This window comes from Tricharina praecox, assembly GCF_024521635.1.
Source record: "Tricharina praecox strain CBS 144465 chromosome Unknown BZA05scaffold_10, whole genome shotgun sequence".
Taxonomy (NCBI): domain Eukaryota; kingdom Fungi; phylum Ascomycota; class Pezizomycetes; order Pezizales; family Pyronemataceae; genus Tricharina; species Tricharina praecox.
In genome coordinates this window covers 128,402-152,768 of record NW_026250412.1, presented here as the reverse complement: position 1 = coordinate 152,768, position 24,367 = coordinate 128,402, and the positions used below count along the sequence as shown (strand labels likewise).

Here is a 24,367-nt window from a genome sequence, read left to right as displayed (position 1 = left end):
AAAAACCCAGGGCAAGTTGAAGTATAGTAAAAGTAAAGTGAAGAAAAAAGGAAGAAGAAAGAACAAAAAAAACACCCAGTACACAAGGGAAAACATATCAAGAAAAGGAAAAACATTAAGAAAAGGAAAGGAAAAAAAAGGAAAAGAAAAAAAAAAGAACACCCCTCACGCCGAGAACGCCAATTATCCGGAAGAGTTGTGGATGCCAGGAGGTGGCATGGATTGAGAGTGAGAGTGAGAGTGAGAGGAGGAGGTGGTGGATGGAGGATCGGGACTGGTGGATGAGGACGAGTATTGTTTGGCCCAGGCCTCGCTGACCGGTATGCTGAACCGTCTCCTGACCCGTTCTGCCATCTGCTCGCGGCTCGGGGGGAGGGAGAGGCTAGCGGGGCTGCCCTTGCCGTACGTCGGAACGTCCATGGCCACTTCGACGGTGGGAAGGCCTTGCTCGAGGAAGCTGGCATATCGCGGATCGTGTGAAGCGATGGCTTGAATGTCGCTGAACTAAATCCAATCAAAAGTCAGTATATAGGACGACATGCGATAGTTTGGACATGCATAAAACGCACCTTCACCCAGAAGACCGACTTGATGTTCAAGTACTTCTCCATCTCCATAGTCCGCGCCTGCGCCCGCTCTTCCATCGTCTTTTTGCTCCAACTCACGTCTTCACAAAGGATGGGCGAGAGCACGCTCCACATACGCAGCCTCTCGTGTTCCGTCGCCGTCCGACGTTCCGTCAGTTGGTATCCGTTGAGTTCGAGATTCGTAGTGCCGAGTACGAGGGCGACCTGAAGGTTCAGCACCCACCGCTCCTGCTTGTGCACGGTACCGTTCGGGGTAGACTCCCCCAAGTTGGGCAGCGTGGCGACAAAGAATGGGATGAAATGCCGGAAATCTTCGGCAGGGAGAGCGAGAGTCTGTTGCTCTGCGGCCACACGAAGGGTATGGGGAAGTGACTGGATTCGAGCTTCTTCCTTCGCCTGTTGCTGAAGGCGAAGAGCTTCCTGTTCACGCGTGATCTGCTGCTGGAGTTCCTCGGCGACTTTCCGGTCTCTGGCCTCCTTCCTCGCCTTTTCAAGCTCCAGATCTCGGCGCTTGGACTCTTCCTCGGCGGCTCTGCGTTCCTGTTCCAGACGCTCGTGCTCCAAACGCTGCCTCTCTGCCTCCTCCTTCTTGTGTTGGATCTCAAGACGGCGTTGTTCAGCGCGGACGGCCTCCCTCTGTCGTTCTTCTTCGAGTCGTGCCTCCTCCTCGATCCGTGCCTGGCGTTCCCTCTCCTCCTTCTCTTTAGCCTCCCTCTCCACCTTCTCCCTGGCTTCTCGTTCCTCACGCTCCTGCTCCTCCCTCTCCTGCCGTGCCCTTGCCTCGCGTTCAGCCGCCTCCTTCTGGATTCGTTCGGCCTCCGCCTTGGCATGGGCTTGACGTTCCAGTTCCCCTCGTCGTTTCGCCTCCAGATCGCGTTTGATCTGTTCAGACTTTTCGCGGAGTTCCTCTTGAAGTTGTTCCTTCTCGGCTTTCTCGCGAGCTTCCTTTTCAACCTTCTCTTTCTCCTCCTGCTCCTGTTCCTCCCGCTCACGAATGATCCGCTGCCTTCGCTCTTCCTCCTCCCGTAGTCGCCGTAGCTCCAGTTCACGGTTGATGACCTCGTCAGCACGCTTCTCCATGGATTCCTTGAGGGCCTTTTTTTGGATCGAGGCCAACTCCTTGATGAGATGTTTTTTCCTCAAGACTTCGCGGGCTTCCGATTGGAGCTGCTCCTGACTGATTCCACCAGCCAGTCCCTTTTCCCGTAGTCGCCCTTCCTTCGTCGTCCTCTTCTCCTTCTCCCGTTCCTTGACCCTCTGACGGCGGTCATCTTCGCCTGGGCGTGACTTATCGGCGTTCGACGAGGTTGACGCGTCGCGGCGACGTGGGGGCTCGGGAGCGGCGGGGGTGGGAGGTTTCGACGACTCTTCGCGTTTTAGGCGTCGGGGCTCTTCGGTGATGGAATCCCTTCGGCGGTCACGATCATCCGGATGTTCCTCCCTCCTGCGTCGTCTCAGTTGCTCCTCCTGCTGACGTCGTTCGATATCCGACCGTGGAGCCCGTGGTGGGGAACGCGTTCTGGAAGCCGGTCGCTTCATTTCCCTCGCGGTGCTGTTCGATCTCGTGCTGGACGGTCGGCGCTCCCGTGTAGACCTTACTTTCGCTGGTCGAACGAGCGGGGGAGCATCCTCCATCGGAGCATCCTCGGAAGGCTCCTGCTTCGTCTGCTTCTTTGGGGGGGCCTCGACTTTGATGGTGTCCTCGATTTCGGTCTTGACGGCCTTGACGACCGATGGCTTTTCGGTAGTCTTCTTGCCACTGTCACGTTCATCATCGCGTTCCTTCATCGTCGTCGGGGAATCGGCAGCACGCGCAGCCTCCTCGTCACGAACTTTTCCAGAGACTAGTCTCCGTCGTTTCTTAGCTGCTGCCGCGCCACCGGCCGCCACGGACTCCGACTCGCTGACGGTGGGAAGATCGCTCGCACGATGGGACGGATTCGCCGACGTCGAACGTTTCTCGTCGGTGTTCGATGATCGTGTGGGGCGGCCGCTCTGACTCGGATTGGATGAAGAATTACGTCGTGACTGTTTCGCTGTGGACGTGTTCGCATTCATTGTCGGGTGTCTGGCCTTTGGCGAGGATTTATGACGGGATGGTGACTTGGCCTCGCTTCGTCCACCCGCCTTTTGCCAAGCCTCTTGCAGCAATGCGACTTCCTCCTGCCAGTATTCCCCTTCCCTCTCGCGAGCGATTTCGGGATATGTCCGGCCTTTGCTGTCTTTTCGGAGAGGATCCGCGCCGTTTTCGAGGAGGTAGCGTAGAATGACATTGTTGCCACGTCCGATGGCTGCGAGCATAGGCGTTTCCTCTGCTGCCGGCATCGACACTTCTCGCTTCCTCCTGCTCCCTTCTCTGTCCACCACTCCGGGCGCCGGATCCACCTCGGCCTGGTACGCCAACAACAGACTGACAAGTTCAGCATGCCCACCCTTGATGGCTCCAACCAAAGCTTCGGTATCAGGTTTCAGGCCGGTTTCCAGCAGAGCATGCACCATCTCCATATCCCCCTCCCTCGCCTTTTCTCGAAGTTTGATGACTGAACCCTTTCCGGAATCCAACCACAACAGGTCCTTCCTACTCTGTTCGGCCCTGGCATTCCTCCTCCGAGTGCTCTGAGCGGGCGCAGCGGGGGATTGATGGGCGGGACTAACGACGGAATCATCCCTCGACGACGGACTATCACGGCCTCCTCCTCGAACACTTATATTCTCATCGTCGGAGGCTCGCTGCACCGGTCGTTGTTTGGAGGCTGCTTTGAGTAGTGCTTCAATCTCCTCACGAACTTCCGGAGACTCATCGCCCTCACTGTTGGCATCCAAACAGGTCCTTCCCCGGTTATCGCGTTGTGTCGGATTGGCGCCCAGGCCGATGAGGTACTTGATCACTGGGACGTGACCGTTCTCGACGGCATCCAGCAGCGGAGACTCGAGATCGATTCGCGAACGAACGTCATACTGTGCTCCGTACTTGACCAATACCTTGACGACACCGAGATGGCCATTGAGGGATGCCTCGTGGATAGGCATGTAACCTGCATTGTCTTCGGCATTTATCAGTTCGGTGCTCTGTTCGAGTATTGCCTCGACCTCAGCAACCGCCCCACGTCCACACGCCCGGTGCAGGTGCGTACGACCCGCAGTATCTCGTTTTGGCTTGTGAGACATGCTTATCGGCGACCCAGGTGTGCGAGCGGCAGAGGCAAGTCGCCGACGACTGGCGGGCTCGCTTTCGGATTCGGATGACGAATTATCGGAGAGGTGAACGATCGTTGTCCGTATGACTGGTAGTGGTATTTTGCGCTGGGGTCGACCAGCGGAGTTGGTGGTGGTAGTGGCGGCGGTGGTTGTGGCAGATGTTCCCTTAAGTTTCGTAATTCTTGTCGGGCTGAGTCGCGAGTTGGGGGGAAGTGAGGGGGACGATCGGGAGGTTTGCTTTCTTGTCTGCGGCGAGGAGGATTCGAAGCGTAGGGCTGGATTTCGATTCCGCCGGGGTCGCGTCCGCGTTCGTTTTCGAGGTTCGGGCTTGGGGTTTAGTTGGGGTTCATCTTCATGCGGTGGCTCGTCGTCGTCGCGATAGTCATCGTCCGATGTAGCACCATTGACCGGGGCCTTCCGTTTTTTGAAATTGTTGCCGTTATTGCTAGTGCCCACCGTGTTACTGCTGTCATAGAAATTGGTGGAAGCCCACGAATGACGCCTGGAATCAGGCTCGATGGTGAGCGACTGCGTGTGCGTGTGCGAAGGATTCGGTGGGAATTGTCGAGTATGGGATTGCGGCTGGCGGGGATTCCGTCGCCGCACCGGCGAAGTCTGGCGTGACGACCGTGTTGAACTGAGAGCCGACGAGTACTCGGCATCGTGCTCATCCTCATCAACATCCCCACTGTCGCTACTTCCCTCTGCTCGCACCACTCTTCGGGCACCAACTGCTGCTCCCAGTGGCTCACCGAGCGATGCACTCCTCTTCCTCCTCTTTCGCGGGCTCTCTTCCCCGTCTCCAACTGTTTCCCTTCCCCGCCATGAATTTCCCCCCGTCCTTTCCATCGTGACACGCCTGCTTCCACCGTTCCCCCGTCTCCCCCTGCTGCCATTCTCCATACGCAATTGTATGGAGCCCTGGCCTTCTTCCTCCTCCTGCCCGTCCAAAACCACCGTTTCGGCCTCGGAAAGGTCACCGTCACCATCGTCGTTAGAGGGGTTATTCGCGGGTTTCGCGAATGAGGAGGTAGTGGAGGAGTGGGGTGGTCGCGGAGGATTCTGTAGTTGTGTCTGTTTTTCAGTATTCAGTTGTTGTTGTTGTTGTTGTTGTTGTTGTTGTTGTTGTTGTTGTTGTTGTTGTTGTTGTTGTTGTTGTTGTTGTTGTTGTTGTTGTTGCTGTTGTTGTTGCTGTGATGATGATGATGTTGATTTATTCTTATATGGTGCCGCCGTCGAAGAGGAGGGTGGTATTTGCGAGGAGGGTCTGCGTGGAGGGAGGCCGCCGTTCGCGCTGGTAGTCGTCGATGATTCTGATCGAAGACCTTGGTGGGACGACATGTTATGCTATGAGGGTCCACGGCGATGGGAGAGCTTCATTGCTGAAACGCTACTACCCTCTGTCTGCGGTTGCGGACTTCCGGCGTCGAGGGCTGGAGGATATCTGGCGAGGGACGATGGTGAGGGTGGAGGGTGAGGGTGATGATAACGACACGCGGCGGAGGGCGTGATATGTGTGTGTGTGAGTGTATGTGTACGATATGTACCGAACGAATGAACGAGCGAACGCTTATTATTTTTTGTCCTCGCGAAAAAAAAAGTGAATAACGGTTATGTATGATCAAGGAGGGAGAAGGGGGTAGAGGGAGAAGGGAAACCGGACGGTGAAGGGGGGGTGTGGTGTGTAAGGGAGTGTGTGGGACAGGGACGGGGGGGACGGGGACGGGATAGAAGGAGAGCGAGAGAGAGAAAGGCGATAGGTACTTCTTTCTACTCTACTGCAGCACTCTCTCCACCACCAGCACTACTGCTGCTGCTACACTTCCCCACGACCACCGGGAGACGTTGGTGGCGAGGAAGGGGGGAGGGAGGGGGAGAGGGAGGGGGGTGGAAGGGAGGGAGGGAATTGTACGGGTAGGAGGGCGGGAAGGAAATAGACTTCACGGCAAGTGGGTCTTTCGGGGATTGGTGGTTTTTGGTGGCAGAAGCGGAATTCAAAATGTATGTGAGTTGAGTGAGGGTTTGGGCTTGGGGGGTGGAGGAAATGGCCAGAGCAAGCGGTCGCTGGGTGTGGGATGGAAATGGGTGTGTGGGCAAGTGGATTCGGTGGTGGTGGTGGTGGATGGATGCCCTTGCGAGGGAGCTGGAAGTACTCTAGTTTGGGGGCCGACGGCGGCGGAGGCGGGCGCACAAGCAAAGAGAGTCGACTACCTAGGCTTAGATGGTCAGTCAGTTCTGCTTGCGATGTAGGTTGACTTGACTTGATGATGGTCTGCCTGCCTGCTGACTGTCTGACTGTCTGACTGTCTGTCTTGCTGTGTCTGTCTGCTGTGCGCTGCTGCGATCCGATCTCGTAGGTAGAGTGCAATAGGGCACGTAGGGTATGTAGATACTATTCTTCAGGAGATAGAGTGCGGATAGATGGAGCAGGTCAGGTAGATGGGTTGCAGAAAGTCGATATGGGTAATAGAGTAGAGTAGGAGTAGATTCCGACTCGAAGGGAGATTTGATGGGAGGACTGGAGACTGGGGACTGGCTGGAGACTGACTGACTGGCCGACCGACTGATGGAACGGGCAGGGCGGCCCACTCGCTCTCTCTGTCTCTCGGTCTCTCTCTCTTCCCTACTCTCTCGTATCTCGCGCCTTCTCGTTCGTTCTCCTTCCGTTCCTCTCTCTCGCAAGCAAGCAAGCAACCATAAGGGAGGGAGGGACTGGAAGCAGCCGCAGCGACCACACATGCAACCATCAGCCAGCCAGCAACAGCAACCTGAGCCAGCCAGCAACAGCAACCTGAGCCAGCCAGTCCCGGCAAGCAAGCAGCGAAGCAACAAGCCCCCCCAGCGCAGCACAGAAAATCAAGGCCGTGGCCCAATCCAAATCCAATCCAACCCCAATCCGAGCCTGCACATCCATTCAGGCCGGGATGTTTTTTGCTGCGGCGCTTGCTCCCATCACGGGAATCGCTTCTCCGTTTCAGGGAGGGTCTCGGACCGCTGTGCCATGGTTGAGCGACGCTGCCCTGCCTTCTTGTGCTGGCGGTATGGAGGCCGCTGGTTTATTTATTTGTATTTTTATTTGTTTTCTATTTATCTATGCGAGGCAGCAATGAAGCCTAAAGGTCAGGTTACATGAGGTCGCACCTCGACTCCACGACTCCTCAAAGACTTGCCGACCGGCGACGGTACTCTATCATAGCACCGATGCAAAACGTGCCATACAAAAATCCATTTGGGAAACCTCGATTCCAGATTCCAGATTCCACTACTGTCAGCGTTTTTCCCGATTTCCCGATTGCGACACTTGTTCCGGTCCAGTGTCCACTTCGCTTCGATCTCTAGTAGGTAAGTCCAGTGCACTGCTCACGGCTCACTCGTGACTCGAGGTCAAAAATAATCGTAGAAAAAAACAAATAAAAAACAAATAAAATATTACGATCCATCGAGCGAACTAACCAAACGGAACACTGGCGCTTGTGAATGTACTCTATCTATCATATGTGGCCGGTACCGGTACCTGTCCCGCCGAGCGGCTCATGTTTCCGCACCCTATCAATCACCCGGGACTTTACTATAAAGTATCGATTAACGATATCTTCGATCCGGACCGAGCTCGCTGAGAGGAGTGCGGGCGTGTTTGAAATTGTCTTGTCGACGTGTTCGATTCTCTCTCTCCGATGTGTGGGCTAGAGTAAAGTACTGGCGGTGGGCTACACCGTTGTGGCGGATTGCACGCACGCATAATTTACACGTGACTGGAGCGGAAGATAAGATTGATCGATCGGATTAAGGTAATGGCCGGAGTGTTTCACAGCTCATCACACAGCCGCGCACAACACCACCACCATTATAAGTTCACAATATCCCTACTTAGCCAGTTCCACAGGTATTATTCCCACAAGGGAGGAAGCTTCATACACGACTGTCAAGTTGGCAAACCGTTCCGTTTGATGATGTCAGCAGAGCTCGTCCTAGCACATTAGCACAAAGTCCACTTTCCTCCCGGTCTTTGTGCTGTGATGACAGGATGAAAGTTTGTAGTTTGATCCACCAATCTATGTACTCTAAAAGGACCCATTCGATCTTGAGCTCAGGCAACATGCTTGTAGGTTTATCCACCAAGCTACCCAGGAACTCTGGAGTCTGGAAGGACCCATTCGAGCTCACGCAGCATGCTTGTTCCAATGGCTCTGGTCACATTAGCATAAGATCTTTTCTTCCACTCGGTGTTTGTGATGTGATGATAGGATGACAACTTATGGTTTGATCCATCAAGCTACTCACTCTGGAGTCTGGAAGGCGCCATTCGAGTTCACGCAGCATTACTTAGGTATTGTTCCAATAGCTTTGGTCACATTAGCATACCTAGGATCCTCTTTTCCTCCCGGTGTTTGTGATGTGCTAATAGGATGCTTGGAAGTTGTAGGTTTGATCCACCAAGCTACCTAGGAAGGTACTCTGGAAGGCGCCATTCGAAATCGAACTCACACAGCATTATCTTACCTATTGTTCCAAGTTCCAATGGCTCCGGTTCGTCCGGGGAATACCTACCCTATGTGGGGGAGTTTCGGTACCCAATACCGAATAGCACGCCGGAAGGCACGCCAAAACGCACCTTCATCGTTTCATTGAACGGTCATTGAATGATCCGTCAATCGGACACATCCATCATCCATGCAAGACGGCCTGGACATCAAGCCGTAGCAAGCCGTGCGTGCGACAGCCACTCCGGAGTCCGGACTGTTTCTACATAACATAACGGCAGCGGAAATTCTTGTTTCCGTACCCGACTGCCCCGGCAAGCCTGAGTACGATCTCTGCTCTGGCAATCGACCAATTAAAGCAGCCAGGCGGGAACAAACTGCACATTGTTTCGTTCTCCCCTTGGATTCCCCCAGGGATACTCACCTTGTGTCACTCGTGTGCATGCTTGCGCCGCTAATTTGCAAAGTACTGGTACTCATTTCGGCTGATGTGATTGATGGGTTGCCGTATGTCTGACACAAGTTTGTTGATCTAAAGAGTGGAGGACTTCCCTTGCGGTGTTTGCTACCTACCGCCCCTCACAAAGGCCTTGGATTTGGCGCATTTCGCGCACTGCACCCTTCAAAATCCAGATCCGCAGCCGCGCGACCGGGGTGGAGTGCCTGGGGCCTGGGCAAGGCTGATACCGCACAGCCACAACGGCAAATTCCGTCCGCAACTCCGCCACGCGTCATCCATCCGCATCCACACTCCACATCTCCACATCTCCACATCTCCACGAAACCCACCACGACGCATTTCTCTCTCTCCACGCCGGATTACTCCACCCCCCCCCCCACACACACACGCATAACAATGATACCACCACTCCCCCCCCTCCCCCTCCTCCTGCAGTCCCTCTACACCCTCGCCGCAGCGTCCATACTCCTGGCGAACTCGATCCCCGCGCTCCAGCGGCGGTTCGTAGGGTACGGCAAGACCGCTCCTCCCGCCGCTCCCTCCATCACTACCAAGGGGACCGCAACAGGGCTGCTAGACAAACTCGCGGCGATAACCGTCCCGCACACGTGGTTCACGCACTTCTACGTTTCCGCCGTGGTGTTCAGCGTATTCTGGATGATGCAGATCCTTGCGCGCGGGGGGTGGTACCAGGTTGTGGCTGGTATGGCGGGCGCGGGTGCGGGTGCGGGCGCGGGAATGGAGGGGACGGGGAAGGCGGGGATGGGGAAGGGGAAAGAGACGGGGATGAAAATCGAGCAGGTAGTGCTTGCGTGGGCGTGTTTCGTCGCGCAGGTGGGCCGGCGATTGTACGAGTGCCTGTACGTGCAGAAGAGCGGGGGTGCCAGTCGCATGTGGGTCGCGCACTATCTCGTCGGGCTGCTGTTCTATGCGGCCATGGCGGTGGGGGTGTGGGTCGAGGGGACGGGTATGTTTTCCGTCATCAGGAGTGTGGGGGTGGTGAGTGTGTGCTGATGGTTATCGACGTAGCGGCGATCGATGCGTTTAAGTTTTCGCCCACGGCGCTGAAGGGTCTGGTCAATGCGCCGTCGCTCAAGTCGTTTGTGGGGCTGATACTCCTGTTTGTCGCCAGCGGCGCGCAGCACGACTGCCATACTTACCTGGCGAGTCTCAAGAAGTACTCCCTCCCGACACATACGTTTTTCCGGGCCGTGGTGTGTCCGCACTATACCGCCGAGGTGGTGATTTACCTTGCCATCTCTGTTATTGCGGCGCCGCGCGGCGCCGTGGTAAATACTACGGTGTTTGCGGGCGCGGTGTTTGTGGCCGCCATACTAAGCGTCTCGGCGGGGAGGAACCGCGAGTGGTACAGGCAGAAGTTTGGGGAGGAGGCTGTGCGAGGGAAGTGGTGTATCATTCCAGGGGTCTATTGAAGCATAGGTAGGTTTGATAGAATAGATACCTATGGTGCGGGGGAACGATGAAGTCGTGCGTGTTCTGTTCTGTTCTGTTCCATCACTTCCGTCCAAACAACCTCCCCACGTCCGCAACCTTCAGCACGTCGCGGTACGTCAAACTCGTCCTAGTCTGCCGCTCATACCTGCCCTCCGTGAACGCCTGTGGCTCTCCCAGCAGCGCCCAGTTCGCAACCGTCTCCGGCCCCAAGTCCTCATCACTCGTCCGCGCCTCGATGCCGTGTAGGTGGCTCGCATACACCTCTCCCGTCGTAACCAGCAAACTGAGCACCGCTCCATCAGCCGCGCACCCGTCACCCCCACGCCCCCAACAGCACTCACCTCCGCGGCTCCTGCAAGATCCTGAACTTCGGCGTCCTCCCGCCCTCGCCCTTCTCGTAAATATCCAGCACGATCGGCGCGCCCAAGCTCACCGTGGCCACGACGGGATGATACGCCGCGCCGTCCTCGTGCGGCATGATTCCCTCGCCGGGGGTGTACTCATTGACAAGGACATGGTTCGGGCGCTTGTGCGGAGCGTGGTCCCACACGCCGAGAGCCTGCATGCGCGGGACGAGGGACTCGAGGAACGCCGGGAGCGCCGCAGAGAGAAGCACGTTGCTCGAGCTCAGCGCGCTGGGGTGTGTTTGCAGCCGCCGGTGGCTGAGGATCGTCCATTTCGGCTTGGGTTGAGAGAGGATGCTGGATTGCAAAGAGGATTCTTCGGCGGGCGTGATGAAGGATGGGATGTAGTGGATTGTTGGGGGGGGAGACGGGATGGCGGTTGCGGCGAGCGGGGCGGGGGTGGACATGCTGGTGGGGTGGGTGGTGGTGAGGTGCGGTGGTGGGGTGGAGTAGGACGGGCGAGGTCAGGCAGCTGGCGTTCACACTACCTATTCAGGTACAGGTCGCATGAATAGTGATGGAGCGTGCGGGAGATGGAGCGTGCAGTGCGGGCCCATCGTGTAACTCTCGGAGCTTTGGCGGGGATGTCAGGTGACTCGGGTGAGGCTCGAACAAGCTCGGTAGACCCTGACTGTGGTGAAGACTCTTAGAAGAAACTTTATCTCTTCACTCCCAGATACAGCAAGCGGTATGTGGGCGAGAAGACGAGGTGGAGTTGTGGGAAGAGGCGCACCAGCTATCACTCTGGAAAACACACCACTTATGGTATAGCCAGAGACGTGGGAGATATCTCGTATGAAGACTTGGCCCCCGCAGCAGAGAATTTTCGTGAGGTAACTAGGGGTGCGAACCATGCGGGAAGCATCTACAGCCGGATGATAAGTGTTGTATGATAGGTGGTATCTCTACCGAGTTGGAGCTCAAGGAGCGGGAAGATATACAGGCGGAGACGACGATGGCCAAGCGGCTGGCTGTAGAACGGGTTGCTGACTGCAATAGGGCATTCGGTACCGGCTAGGCTCAGTGGGAGTGTGTGCGGCGTGTAGAGAGATGTGTGAGAACTGTTTTTTGCGCGTGGGTGGATCGGGGGGCAAACGTGACGAGATGAAGATTCTGCACTGTTAGCTGCCCTCAGCCCTGCGGTTGGCGGATACAGCCGGAGGATATGCATTCAGGTAGGCAGACACGAACGACGGTGAAGATTCACATAAAGTAGACGATCCACCTAGTCGGAGAAAAAACCAGTAGTGCGGCTGCCGTTTGGGTGGAGGTACCCATGGGCGGCTTCCCTACTCACTGCAGGTTATACCCGGATCGTACCTGCTTGACTCGGAACGATGCTCTCACGTCCGTCCGTTTCTTTTCTTTGGCGAAATGTGGGATTGCGGGGAATTACTCGACTCCTTCTGGAGCTATCCAGGGGTCCGGTGTGGTTTCGTTTGGTGGGCTGCTGCAACTGCGGGCACTAAGCTCATCTTTCGGCGCCGCTACTCCCTGCTGAACGTTATCGATTGGGGTTTGCCCTACTGAGCCGCACTAGCCACTCCCGTCCCACACACCAAAACACCAGTCACTCGGAATCGCACTGAGTTTCCCAGCAAAGCCTCAACGAGTCTGCAGAACTACACCACGACGAACGACGACAAACGACAAACGCCCAACGCCGACGACAGACAACGCCGACCGACGCCGACCGCCGCCTCCCCGGATTCAGCAACCTCTCGTTATCACGCCATCTACACTCCTGCAAGAATGTCCACATTCGAGCCTGTGGTGAGTTCTACCTCCCAGCTGCTTCGGTTTTCCAGACCTTACGCGAAACTCAATGATCGCGTTGCGGCGCGCGCGCTATCTGCGGTGGAGCTTGGATGTTGGGAGCACGGGGAAGCTGGCAGAGCTTGCGAGAAGAGCATTAGATGTGCTAATAGCTATTCTTTTCGCTTATAGGTTGTCATCGATGGCAAGGGACATCTCCTTGGTCGCTTGGCCTCTACTGTGGCCAAGCAGCTCCTCAACGGACAGAAGATCGTTGTCGTGAGATGCGAGGACCTCAACATCTCCGGCGAGTTCTTCCGCGCTAAGCGTAAGTCTACACTCCTCTATCCTCGCTGCTGCCGCTCTCATCGCGTTCAAGCATGCTTACTCGATCGTCTCGCATACAGTGAAGTACCACGCCTACCTCCGCAAGGCCACCCGTTTCAACCATACCCACGGACTCTTCCACTTCCGTGCCCCGTCGCGTATCTTCTACAAGGCCGTCCGTGGTATGATTGCCCACAAGACTGCCCGTGGTAAGGCTGCGATGGACCGCTTGAAGGTCTTCGAGGGTGTCCCCCCTCCCTACGATACCAAGAAGAGGATGGTCGTGCCCCAGGCCCTCCGCATCTTGAGGTTGAAGCCCGGACGCAAATACTGCACCGTCGGACGGTTGTCGTCTGAGTTCGGCTGGAGCTACGGTGAGGTCGTTAGCAGGTGAGATCTCCCCGCGATTGTATCCGTTGTCGAAATGTCATACTGACGTCTTTCGCCACAGACTCGAGGAGAAGCGCAAGACCCGCTCTGAGGCCTATTACCAGAGGAAGAAGGCCTTGATCAGGAAGTTGAACGCTGCTAAGAGGGAGGTCACTACCAACTCTGAGGAGTTGGCCAAGTTCGGATACTAGACATTTGCTACGATGAATGCTATTCCCGATGTTTGACTGCCTCTCGACTAGTGACCTCAATGTAGACCATTTCTACGCTTTTCTTTCTCCATTTGGACATGTGATGGTTGAGCTATGACGGTTCAAAAGTTTTTTTTTCTTTTGGGGGCGGGCGCGTTTTTTTGTACGAGGCTCTCATACCCAAATGGGGTAGTTGAGTGATATATAATGTAGCACGTGACTCTCCTGGCACTCATACAGTGAATTTCCAGTAAGAATCCGCCTGCGCAATGCAAAGGAGCCTACTCCGATGCCTACGTGGGGTAACGATACCCATCTTTTTATCAAGTGCACTGCATCTAATGGCGATGAGAGGTTCTTTCGGATCTTCTGTCTTCTATTCTTGTCTACCATGCTATGCGTGCGCCGCCGTGGAGACTGACTTTTGGTTACAAAGAAATGAAAGAGAATGGAACGTAGTGCCCCCGACTGAATACTAGGTTCTTCTGAGGAGTGGCGGCGATCCGACGGCCTGAGGGGTTGCCGGCTGTGGTGATGAGCATCTCAGATACCAACGGACCTTATAACGGACCTTGGCCATTCAACCTGAGTCGTAACGTAATGCCCTTTCGTATGTATATTCCCACTGGTTGTAACTGGGTTAGTAGAAAAGCATGGGCGATGAGCTGGGAAATTGGGAATCATGTGCCATGACCGTAGTGACAATATGTGAGCCAAGCTTAGCGGGACTTCCCGCTCGGGACGCTAATAGCCATGTCCTGAATCAACCCCGTGCGTTACATCACCTCTCACCTTGAGCTTGAATGGGTGGGGAGAAGTCTATTCTTACACAGATCTCCAGTGCCAATCATACAAAGTACTCCTGTTTCTCTGTTTTGCCGCCCTGAATCCGAAACGTCCGCTGCCCCACCACGCCCCAGCCCCGGTGGACTCTATCAGCCGCAGCCTTCCATCCCACTGCAACCACCACGACCAGCGACCGTTCCCCACGATACCCCCTCCTCCACAAACAACCGATCCATCATGGCAACCCACAACACCGACGAAGTACGTGATCTCTCGCCGCTCCATCGGGCCACAGCTAACACGAGCTCCAGGGCGCCTCAGCCAAAGAGCTCCTCCTCGAAGCCGCGCGTCGCGACAACACCGAGCTTCTCACAGAAGTGCTCGAGCACCACCACACGCCGGAGTTCCTCAACAACTCGACCGACGCGCTCGGCAACACCGCGTTGCACGTCGCCGCACAGTATGGTGCTTGTACGCCTTCCCTCCCTCCCTCCCTCCATCCCCTTTGCGCGATTGATGCAGTGCTGATGCGGGACGTGCGAAAAAGACGACGTGATGGACGAGCTCCTGGACCAGGAGGGCCTCGAGGTCGACCCGCGGAATCGCATGGAGGGGAATACCCCGTTGCACAAGGCTGTCTACTTCGCCAAGGGCGAGAAACAGCTGGGATTGGAGATAGTCAAGTTGTTGACGGAGGCCGGGGCGGATCCTAGGTTCTTTCTCCTACTCCCCTACATCACCTACCCCCCTACCTCACCTACCCCCCTACCTCACCTACCCGGTACCTCGCCTGCCTACCCCGGAAACTAACGAGTAGAGTGAGTGCAGAGTCCGCAACAAGCAGAAACAGCGTCCGATCGATATCAGTGATCCGAGGGATACGGAGCTCCGCCAGGTTCTGCAGAGTGCGGAGTACATGATGAGTATGGGCAACGACTTGGTTCCCGAGGAGGACACAGACGACGGGCCCAGAAGCGGAAGCGAGAGTAGTTAAGCCGTGAATGGCGGGGGTTACTGCGTACATACTAAAGTTTAGACCGGTAGACGATTAGGGCTGGTGCTGGTGGGGTTTGGTTTGAAAAGTGGACGACGGGAGGGAGCATCATTGTGTTTTTTTCTTTCTTTCTACACATGCAATTGTGTGAGATGGGCGTTTGGATGGGTCATATGGGGCATCTCAGATTACTCGCGCTATACTATACCTACACTTTTACTTCCCAACACACATACATAGTTGCAGGGGATTCCTCGGGCGTTTGTGAGTGCTTGTCAACCGGTCAAGCGGGGTGGGAACGGTGGTGAGCCCTGACAAATGTGGAGACAGTAACTTGGGTTTGTGCGAGACAAGACTTCCCGAGATGATCAAAACCTGCCGGGGCAGGCCTCTTCGGGCTGCATACATCGCCTCGATGGTAGAGATATGTGGCTAAGGTCGAGTACTCTCTGACGCCAAATCTAAGGGGGCCGAGCAAGGCGTCTCGTTTGTCTCGATGCATCACCATTTCAACTTTCAAATGCCTCCGCTGCAAAGGCGGTCATAGAAACTCACGCAAGTTCAAAGCAGTAAAAATGGCTATTCAAGAACACCACCTTGCCCTCCCCGAGCTCTCAATTCAAACTAGAGTTGAACCTAGCTGTCATATGTATCCGACCCAACTCGAACCACTCTGCACACCTACATTATCTGTCCGAGCAATCACTCGTCCCCCAACCCACACCTCCCTTCCAGACCTACCTACATACCAAAAACACAAACACCACCACCACTCCCACCACCACCACCACCACCACAACCCTCACCACCACTTCCTCCTCCACGATGACGCATATCCAACCACCCGCCATAATCCTAACCCGCTACACCTGCGGTTGCGTCAGCCTCCCCAAGGACCTCGAGCGGGTGCAGGAGCTCCTTAGCAAGCGGCACGGCGGCGCCGGCATGTACCTCTCGCTCGGTGCGGCTGCGGACGCCTCGCTGGCGCAGGCGGACTACGAGTGTCTGCTGTGCGTGATCGCTAGGCTAGGGGAGGATGCGAGGGTCGGCATCGTTACCATGCGGATGCGGAGCGGCGGACGGGGCGGGCAGGGCGGGGAGTAGTGGAGATGGATGTAACGCCGTTAGAGACGGGGAGGGGATGCTCATGCTGCTTGATGCTGCATCCTTTACTGGTGAGCCGTTCTTCAGATGTGCGGGTTTAGTGTGCGGGAGGGCTGATTCTGTAGGCCTACCTACTTAATATTTAGAGTGCGATCAAGATGGGAGCGCGGGAGAGCGGATAATATTATGTTGCAGGTGGGCAGTTTGACATGCGTATGTACGACGATGTGAGTAATCCTTGGGCTTCGAGATCTAAGCTCGATGGGCATTGCTGATTGTTTAGATGCAGAACCACTTTATACCATTAATACCTATTCAGTGGGAAAACAAGTTACGGAGGACCTTAATAAGAGCGGAAACATCAAATCATTGTTGCATACGGGCCGTCTAGTCTATGGCGACAGCCCACAGGACCTAACTAACGGGCGAATCTCGGTCAGATGTTGGAAATGGTGAGTGATAAGTTGTGCAAATAGGTCGACAAATCATCACCACATCCTGGCATAGAATCTCGTTGGATTTTAATGTCTTCCATGATTGCTGGTCGTATTTTACCCCCATCTATGGACTTTAGAGTGGAGCAGGTCTCTGGTGGGTGTTTCCGATTATCGATAATCCGTATGGGTAATATGATTCACGGTGAAGGACTGAACTCAAAGTGGCTCGGCCGATGAGATGAGACTTTGTTTAATATAGAGTTGGCTTCTGTTGGATCTTCCGTGCGAAGGGCGGTACGATAGCCAGATCAATCCCTCTTTGTTTAGCTTTTTAGATTTCTCCAGTGGATCAAGACCGAACAAATTTGACGGTCAGGATCCGCTGTGACTATTAGCACGGTGTAGAACTTAGTGTTATCATCAATCGTATCAATCAAACACCTGAGAACTAGAACCTTTTTTGGATATTTCTGTCCCTCGTGATCATTCGTGGAACGGCCACGTCAGCACGTGATCTCCCCTGTCGCGCCCCTACTCTACAGGTATCCCCGCGACCTTTACACGTCGTCCTGGCATACCGTCACCACGTCGTCCCGTCATACCCTCACGACCTCAACCCGCCAGTTCCCCACCACGAAAATGTCCTCCACCTGCAAGCGCAGCGAATCCAGCACTCACAAACCGAAGCGAGTAAAAGCGGAAACCGGCGCCTCGACACCCCGCGAGCTCATCGTGCTCCAGAAGCTGCCGCCGCTGGAGATCGCGCCGCCCGCCGAGCTCCAGAGTCCGGTCGTTATCGATCCGCGAGCTACGGAGATCGCGCGGCGGATCCTCAGCGATGTGTGGGGATACCCGGCGTTCAGACTCGAGCAGGAGGCGGCGATTACAAGGCTCATATGTGGCGGGAGTGCGGCCGTCGTGTTTCCTACTGGTGGAGGGAAGAGCTTGGTATATCAGGTCTCCGCGCTGGCGTTTGATCTGTTCGATGAGATCTGTGGAAGGAAACCCGGGAGGGGTGTCACGCTGGTTGTCAGTCCGTTGATCGCGTTGATGAAGGTATGGGCTTTTTCGCTGGCGGAGGGGGGGATACGTGCTGATCGGTCGGCGCAGGACCAAACCGAAGCGTTGAAGAAGCGGGGGGTTAAGGCCGCTGCGCTCGATAGTTCCCAGGACAGGCACAGCGTGCTGAATACCTACGATATGTTGCGTTCGGGGGAGTTGAAGCTACTGTTAGTTAGTCGGGATATGCACGACTAGGGCCACCAGCTGATCGGATGCTAGTTATGTTGCGCCGGAACGACTCAATAACGAGGCATTCGTCGAGACGATCAAGGAGGTTAAGATCCGCATGGTGGCCGTGGACGAGGCCCACTGTGTTTCTGAATGGGGGCAGTCGTTTCGTCCCGATTACTTGAAGGTTGCGCGGTTCGCGAAGGAAGTCAATGCCGAGCGCGTGCTCTGCCTGACGGCGACGGTGCGATAAAATTTGAGCTTGTGGGTTTGAGTTGTTGCTGATTAGCTTGTAGGCTGCGCCGAAGGTTGCCAATGATATCCTCGTGGCATTCGACATCGCGCAGGAGGGTCTTTTTAAAACTCCCACGTTTCGTCCGAAGTTTGTTCCCATCTCCCGAACGTAAAATCGGTCACGGCTAACTTCCACAGTCTCCATCTCAATGCGATGGCTGTTGAATCTCAGGTCAAAAAGAAGACCCTTCTCTCTGAGTTTCTCAAGGCCAACCCAGGGCCATCGATCATCTATGTCACGACCCATGCTGTAGGCATCACCCTCCGTAACTTTTGACATTATGGCTGACATTCCCAAGGAAGCACAAATGGTGTCCGACTTTCTGGTGAAGCAAGGATTTACTGCTGCTGCATACCATGCAGGACTTGCTACTGACATACGTACCAAGATCCAGGACCGTTTCATGGCATCGAAAGACATGATTATTGCGGCAACGATTGCTTTCGGTATGGGCGTTGACAAGGCGGACATTCGCAATATTGTCCACTTTACGGTCCCCAAATCCCTGGAGGGCTACAGTCAGGAGATAGGCCGTGCCGGAAGAGATGGTCTTCGCGCCAACTGCATGTTGTATCTCACCGTCTCCGACATTCGGCAGCACGAATCCTTCTCTCGAGCCGACGTCCCTTCGCTCGCAAGTGTCACCGGGTGCCTCAAAGCCTTTTTCGGGGAGTTCCCACACGCCGAGCAAGACCACGTCGTGGAAGCGAACATGTACAGCCTCGGAAAGGATTGGGACATCCGCCCCGGCACTCTCACCCTGCTCTTCGCCCAGCTGGAGATCCGCTTCGGCATCCTCCGAGCCATCACTCCCAAATACTCGGCCTACTCATACACCCCCAATGCGCGCTTCTCATCACTCGTCGACGCATCCGACTTCATATCGAAAGCGATCGTTACCACCACGCGGAAAGCCAAAAGCCTCAGCCACATCGACGTGGACGCGACGGCGGAGCAGTACAACACGCAGCGCGAGCAGATCATCCGCAAGCTGCAGACGTGGTCCGAGCTAGGCGCGATCGATCTCAAGCCGTCGGGGGTGATCAACCGCTTCCGCGTGCTCAAGGCGCTGCCCACCGGCGAGGAGATCGCACGCCTTGCGCGAGAAACGCACCAGCAGATGGAGCTCAAGGAGCGCGAGAACATTGAGCGCGTCAGGGCCGTCGTCGAGCTGCTCGCGGGATACGAGTGCTACGCTGTCGCCCTGGCTGACCACTTTGGCGACGAGCTGGATGAGGCCTGCGGTGCCTGCGGATTCTGTGTCACCGCCACCCCCGTCGAGTTCGAGTGGCCCGGAAAGGAGGATGAGGCCACAGAGGTCGATATGGTCAAGATTCGTGCGGTGCTGAAGGCTGTCGGTCAGGATAATTGGGACGATCTGAGGTTCCTGGCCCGTGTCGCGTGGGGCATCACCAGTCCGAGAAGTACGAGGTTGAAGGTCGCGAAGACCCCGGCTTGGGGCTGCTGCGAGGGCGTCAGCTTTGAGAAGCTGGTTAAGGCGTTTGGCGTTGCGGTTGCGGTTTGAGCGGGGTTTCTTGCTTGGGTTATAGGTAGGTGTTTCTGCATGACTACTATATAGTACAGGGGCGCAAAATGAACGATGGGACAACCGCGAGCTACGTACCGACCGTGAATAGCCCCCAAACAATATCATAAGAGCTCACGGATCGTCTGGAAGTTTGATTGCCTGTTTACGATGCAGCGAGTTAGGTTTTAGGTTTACACCCGGCCGCCCAAATGTCCGGTAAGTATAAACTTGTAACACATGGCTAGAAAAAGTCAAAATATAGCCTACTGCCTACTGCCTACGCTGTCGACTCTTGACATATTGTAGATTGAGTTACGGGCAAGGGAACGTAATTCGCTCTAGCTAAGTTTTCGTATGTATAGGTACGGCACCGCCGCACCGATGAGTAACCAAGACTCGGAGGAGATATGTATGATATCTAGAGCTATGGAAGTCTGGAAGAAGGCCTGAAGTCCCTTCGGCTTCACACGGATACATGGAACGGCTGGGATGGATGGGATGGATTCTAGAAGAAACACGCCCCACAAAGACCAAGGGAGCAGCAGATAGAAGCCTACCACCTGATAACCAGGTCAATTCATGATTCATGTGCTATCACTCGCCACTTACCGCTCAACACTCTGCTCTGTGTTCCCATTATCGACGATAATTGGTCAGCCAAACGAGAGTACAGCCAAAGTATCTATTGGGCCCAAAATTGAGCAAGGAAACAACTTATAGAACCCACCGGCGACCGCCTTCCAGTGCCATGATCCATCATGAACAAGAAACTAAGCCTTTCGGGCTCGTGCTCGGACGCACGGGAAGCAGCCAGCACAGCGGAAAAGACTTTTCCCCAACCTCAAAGCTACGGAGCTGAGCTGAGCCTGCGTACTATATAACCGTGAGGCCTTCCGCACACCTCTCTTCGATCACCCACCCGCACACCCGCACACCCGCAACGAGCCTGCTATGTCAATGCCGGTGCCCGCCACCGGAGTGTTGCGCTGCGACCGCTGCCATAAGCCGTTCTTCAGATACCCTAGCGGCGAGGGTGTGCCCGGCGGAGGAGCAGATCATCGGTGTCAGCCCTGTTGTGCCGGTCGGGCCTGGCGGCGCACAAGCTACCGAAGACTCCTGAGGAGTGTGGGCGGCAGGCTGCGCGGTAGGCTGCGCAGTATGAGGTGGAGGGCTGGGAGGGCCTGGAAGAGGAGGGTCTGTAGGGGATGGAGGAAGGCCTGGAGGGCTTGGAGGGGGCGGTGGGTAGGTCTGATGAGGGCTATGGGGAGGTTGGGAAGGTGGTTTGCGCGGGGGTGCGGAAGGTTAAGACCGCGGTGAGTAAAGAGGTTGTGGTGTCGGGGCACTGGGGGTGCGGAGGATGTTGGTTGAGGTAACTTGAGTACTGGGGAAGTCGCATTGCTCGTTGGCGCGTCACAGAAGCGTGAGGCCTGCCTTGAACTGGGGAGGTTGAGCGTTGAGCGGACGAAGGCGCTTGGCTGGTATAGAGGTTGGGCGATGCTATTGGAACTTAGAAGGTTGCTCAATGAGCATTAGGAAGTTATATGGTGAGTGAGAGATAGTGTCGTAGTCACTCGACGGCATACCAGTTTCAAAATTCAAGCCTGCACCTATTCCCAAATATTCAATGAAACTTTCGTCCCAACTATGATCTTATGGCCACCGCCTAGTGAGATCATTCAACTCGAGCCTCTCTATCCGCCATTTCCATTCGAGTTGCCCGCCTTCGACATGACTGCCCACCAGCGTTCTATCGCCCACCGCCTCTCCCATTCAATCAAGCACCTCCCACCTCCGACCTCGCCCATAAAGAAAACCCGCGACTCGTCTGCTGTGATCCAGACGACGCCAAAACTCCGACCACCACGACCACTGAGCACCACGATTTCGACCACAACGAATCCGCACGAATTCGACCACTACAAATCCGACCACTACGAATCCGCACACGAACAAACACCCACCCACTAACTTAATCCGCGAATCCAGAATCCAGAATCCAGAATTCAACCCCCCCCCCCCACCCAGTATGTCAAGCCCCCCCCGCCCCCGCCCCCACCGCCATACGGCCTCATACACATGCGGGCACGCTCACAGCGGTCCCACAACGAGCACACGTCTTCTCCCACGTCCGTGCAACGCCTGCCTCTCGCGCTCTCCGTCATCGCCCAGCTTCTGGGTCCACGAGGCACAGCAGGCGACGCACTCGACGCACTCGACGCACCGGACGCTTGGAAAAGTCGTCGTGCTGGCGTGCGGACATTTTGCCCAAAAGCCTGGGGCGAGGGAGTCGGATGTTTGCGAGATATGTCAGCCGCGAGCTACGCCTGAGGGATGGGGTCGTGGAGGGAAGAGGGGGAAGGGGAGGGAGTGGGAGTGGAGGAGGGAGTGGGGGGAGTGGAGGGAAAGGGATGCAACGGGGGTGGAGGGGCTGAGGGGGAGGGAGCAGCGGAAAAGGGAGCAGGAGGACGCGAGGAGGTGGGCGAATAGTAGGGCTAGGGCCCCTGCGGGTCAGATGAAGCGGCAGCTGCAGCTAAAGGAGCCGGTACCGGTGGCGCCGAAGCCGTTCTTGGGGGCGGCGTGGGAGAGGGCGAGGGCTGAGGCGCTGGAGAGTGAGATGGCAGAGGAGGGCCGCAGGGTTATCAAGTCGGCGGTGGTCAAGTGGAGATGTGGACATCATGGTGCTGAGGTGTTTAGTGGGCAGGCGCAGGTCGAGAAGCAGTGTGAGAACTGTAGGTTGGGGAAGGGGGCGAAGGACAGGGTGAGTGCTTGGTTGAAAGGTATGGATGGCGGGAGCTGACTGTTGTTTGGCTTGGTTTGTTGCATCTTGTTTTGGGTTGAGAGCTGGATATCTCTGTTGGTATTTTGGGTCTTTTGGGTCTGTACGGTGACTGATTTTTTGTATTTAGCGTTGCCTGTATCCTTTGTTGTGTCCATCCGAGAAATCTTTGGTGTTGTCAAGCCGATACGTAGTCGGTGCGAGACGAACCTGTACCGTCCATCTCAGTAAAGAAATAACGGATTGAACATGGTGGCTGTCCCGACTCACTTAATCGAAATTGCCGAGTGACATCATGTGTTTCATGGTGGCAGTTGCACATATCACGGTTGCCTACCAGTCGAATCTATGCACCTCCACTAGCCGCAAAGACTGGTATGTAGTTGGAGTAGATGTGAAGAGAAGACCGAACTTATTTAGACTCTCGTCGGCATCATCGCAGCAGAGAGCTCCGTAGTCGGTTACACAATGGATCGCTTATAACATAGACGCCGGAAGAAATCTCTGCACCGTTGACGTCTCAACGGTTGTTGAGCATCTACCTACGGTACCTAGTCTTGTAATATACAGATACTAGACTTTCGCGATGAGATAGATGTCCGCCCATCAGGCTTCAGGCAGAGTATTCCCCTTGCCCGCCCCCGCTTTGGGCTCAGGATTTTATACGGGTAAATTAACCGTTTCGCAGAGCTGAAATTTTACATGGCACTCAGCCCGCATGAATCGCACGACGTTAGCCACAGGAATGCGCCGTGGCGTTGGCTGGGCCCGCGACCGAGCATCTGTCAGTTAGGTCGGCGACTCCATCGAATCGTCGATAAGTCCTTCCCCACAATGCCAAGGGCCTAGTTACGGCCGGGGTGTAAGAAATCGACGAGCTAGGGAGTTACGCTGGAAAGTGCAGACCTGAAACTTACGAGCGCACCGAGCCGGCCGCAAAAACGAATCTGGTGCCACATGATGGGTACATACCGGAGCTGGCGTGGATGGTATGTATGTGCCCTACCTACATACCCGAAGACTGCTTCCGCGGGTGGCCTAGACAAGCCTGCATGCTCCCGGTGGCGGCTTTCATGGTTCTTTGCACTTCACATCGGCCTCGTGGAACAGGATGCTCCGTCTTGCCACCGGAGCAGGACACACAGACGAGAATTGAGCACGGCCGCGCGTTGGAAATCGTGCAGAAGAATAGGAACAGCCGTCACAGACTGTTGCAGAGGACCAGGAACTAACTACCGCCACAGTCCGGTGGGGAGGATCAGGAACTACCGTCAACCAGGAACAGCCGCCACAGTCCGTCGCGGAGGATCAGGAACTACCGTCAACCAGGAACAGCCGCCACAGTCCGTCGCGGAGGATCAGGAACTACCGTCAACCAGGAACAGCCGCCACAGTCCGTCGCGGAGGATCAGGAACTACCGTCAACCAGGAACAGCCGCCACAGTCCGTCGCGGAGGATCAGGAACTACCGTCAACCAGGAACAGCCGCCACAGTCCGTCGCGGAGGATCAGGAACTACCGTCGCAGTGTTCCGCGTCACATATAACTATACGCCACAAATCCCGAAGAATGCAGACTGCCGTGCCAACCTTCCATCGCCCGCGGAGAATTGATTATTGAACGGGCTGAGCCCAGCGTCTGCCAGCACGCGTCAGCTGACCCGCACCCCTGTCGATTTGGCGATTGGTCCCATTAGCCGCAACACCGTCTCGAATCCTCCGATCCAAGCTAATCCCCGCGTCGTTCTGGTCGGCGACTTCTCGTCTCGCACGTCATGCTCGCTGGGCAATTAGTTACGTACTTGTAACCGCCAGAGACAAGGCCCAGCAACCAGCAATTGCGTGCAAATCCTATCATACGGACAACAACAACAACATCTGCAACAGCAGTCTCACACACTGCATAGAGCCCTTCCACCCGGCCGCCTCGAGCCCATGATGCCATCTACCCGGAACTCGAAAGGCGGCGC

The 24,367-nt window shown here is 55.7% G+C and overlaps 7 protein-coding genes across 7 annotated transcripts; 5 read left to right on the top strand and 2 right to left on the bottom strand.

The window, feature by feature from the left end:
• Nucleotides 1-77: 77 nt before the first annotated feature.
• On the bottom strand, nucleotides 78-4,956 carry BZA05DRAFT_395654 (uncharacterized protein). The gene is made up of 2 exons (XM_051483459.1): nucleotides 570-4,956; nucleotides 78-504 (listed from the first exon to the last, which is right to left on the bottom strand). The coding sequence occupies exons 1-2, from the start codon at nucleotides 4,686-4,688 to the stop codon at nucleotides 184-186; spliced, it is 4,440 nt and encodes a 1,479-aa protein (XP_051339919.1). The 5' UTR covers nucleotides 4,689-4,956; the 3' UTR covers nucleotides 78-183.
• Nucleotides 4,957-8,832: 3,876 nt separating this feature from the next.
• Nucleotides 8,833-10,339, top strand: BZA05DRAFT_25522 (uncharacterized protein). Its single transcript, XM_051480080.1, has 2 exons — nucleotides 8,833-9,693; nucleotides 9,756-10,339. Exons 1-2 carry the CDS (start codon nucleotides 9,123-9,125, stop codon nucleotides 10,157-10,159), a joined length of 975 nt encoding a protein of 324 aa, XP_051339918.1. The 5' UTR covers nucleotides 8,833-9,122; the 3' UTR covers nucleotides 10,160-10,339.
• Nucleotides 9,991-11,144, bottom strand: BZA05DRAFT_25541 (uncharacterized protein). Its single transcript, XM_051480085.1, has 2 exons — nucleotides 10,523-11,144; nucleotides 9,991-10,464 (listed from the first exon to the last, which is right to left on the bottom strand). The coding sequence occupies exons 1-2, from the start codon at nucleotides 10,990-10,992 to the stop codon at nucleotides 10,242-10,244; spliced, it is 693 nt and encodes a 230-aa protein (XP_051339917.1). The 5' UTR covers nucleotides 10,993-11,144; the 3' UTR covers nucleotides 9,991-10,241.
• A 1,053-nt stretch (nucleotides 11,145-12,197) lies between these two features.
• On the top strand, nucleotides 12,198-13,542 carry BZA05DRAFT_395642 (ribosomal protein L13 domain-containing protein). The gene is made up of 4 exons (XM_051483458.1): nucleotides 12,198-12,358; nucleotides 12,533-12,668; nucleotides 12,748-13,057; nucleotides 13,119-13,542. Exons 1-4 carry the CDS (start codon nucleotides 12,338-12,340, stop codon nucleotides 13,246-13,248), a joined length of 597 nt encoding a protein of 198 aa, XP_051339916.1. The 5' UTR covers nucleotides 12,198-12,337; the 3' UTR covers nucleotides 13,249-13,542.
• Nucleotides 13,543-14,013: 471 nt separating this feature from the next.
• Nucleotides 14,014-15,379, top strand: BZA05DRAFT_352306 (ankyrin repeat-containing domain protein). Its single transcript, XM_051481315.1, has 4 exons — nucleotides 14,014-14,295; nucleotides 14,346-14,505; nucleotides 14,582-14,747; nucleotides 14,863-15,379. The coding sequence occupies exons 1-4, from the start codon at nucleotides 14,272-14,274 to the stop codon at nucleotides 15,026-15,028; spliced, it is 516 nt and encodes a 171-aa protein (XP_051339915.1). The 5' UTR covers nucleotides 14,014-14,271; the 3' UTR covers nucleotides 15,029-15,379.
• Nucleotides 15,380-17,147: 1,768 nt separating this feature from the next.
• BZA05DRAFT_395638 (ATP-dependent DNA helicase-like protein recQ) lies at nucleotides 17,148-19,838 on the top strand. The gene is made up of 6 exons (XM_051483457.1): nucleotides 17,148-17,625; nucleotides 17,680-17,798; nucleotides 17,851-18,043; nucleotides 18,096-18,181; nucleotides 18,232-18,343; nucleotides 18,393-19,838. The coding sequence occupies exons 1-6, from the start codon at nucleotides 17,209-17,211 to the stop codon at nucleotides 19,617-19,619; spliced, it is 2,154 nt and encodes a 717-aa protein (XP_051339914.1). The 5' UTR covers nucleotides 17,148-17,208; the 3' UTR covers nucleotides 19,620-19,838.
• A 3,078-nt stretch (nucleotides 19,839-22,916) lies between these two features.
• BZA05DRAFT_25373 (uncharacterized protein) lies at nucleotides 22,917-24,259 on the top strand. Its single transcript, XM_051480051.1, has 2 exons — nucleotides 22,917-23,020; nucleotides 23,087-24,259. The coding sequence occupies exon 2, from the start codon at nucleotides 23,356-23,358 to the stop codon at nucleotides 24,016-24,018; it is 663 nt and encodes a 220-aa protein (XP_051339913.1). The 5' UTR covers nucleotides 22,917-23,020; nucleotides 23,087-23,355; the 3' UTR covers nucleotides 24,019-24,259.
• Nucleotides 24,260-24,367: the final 108 nt, after the last annotated feature.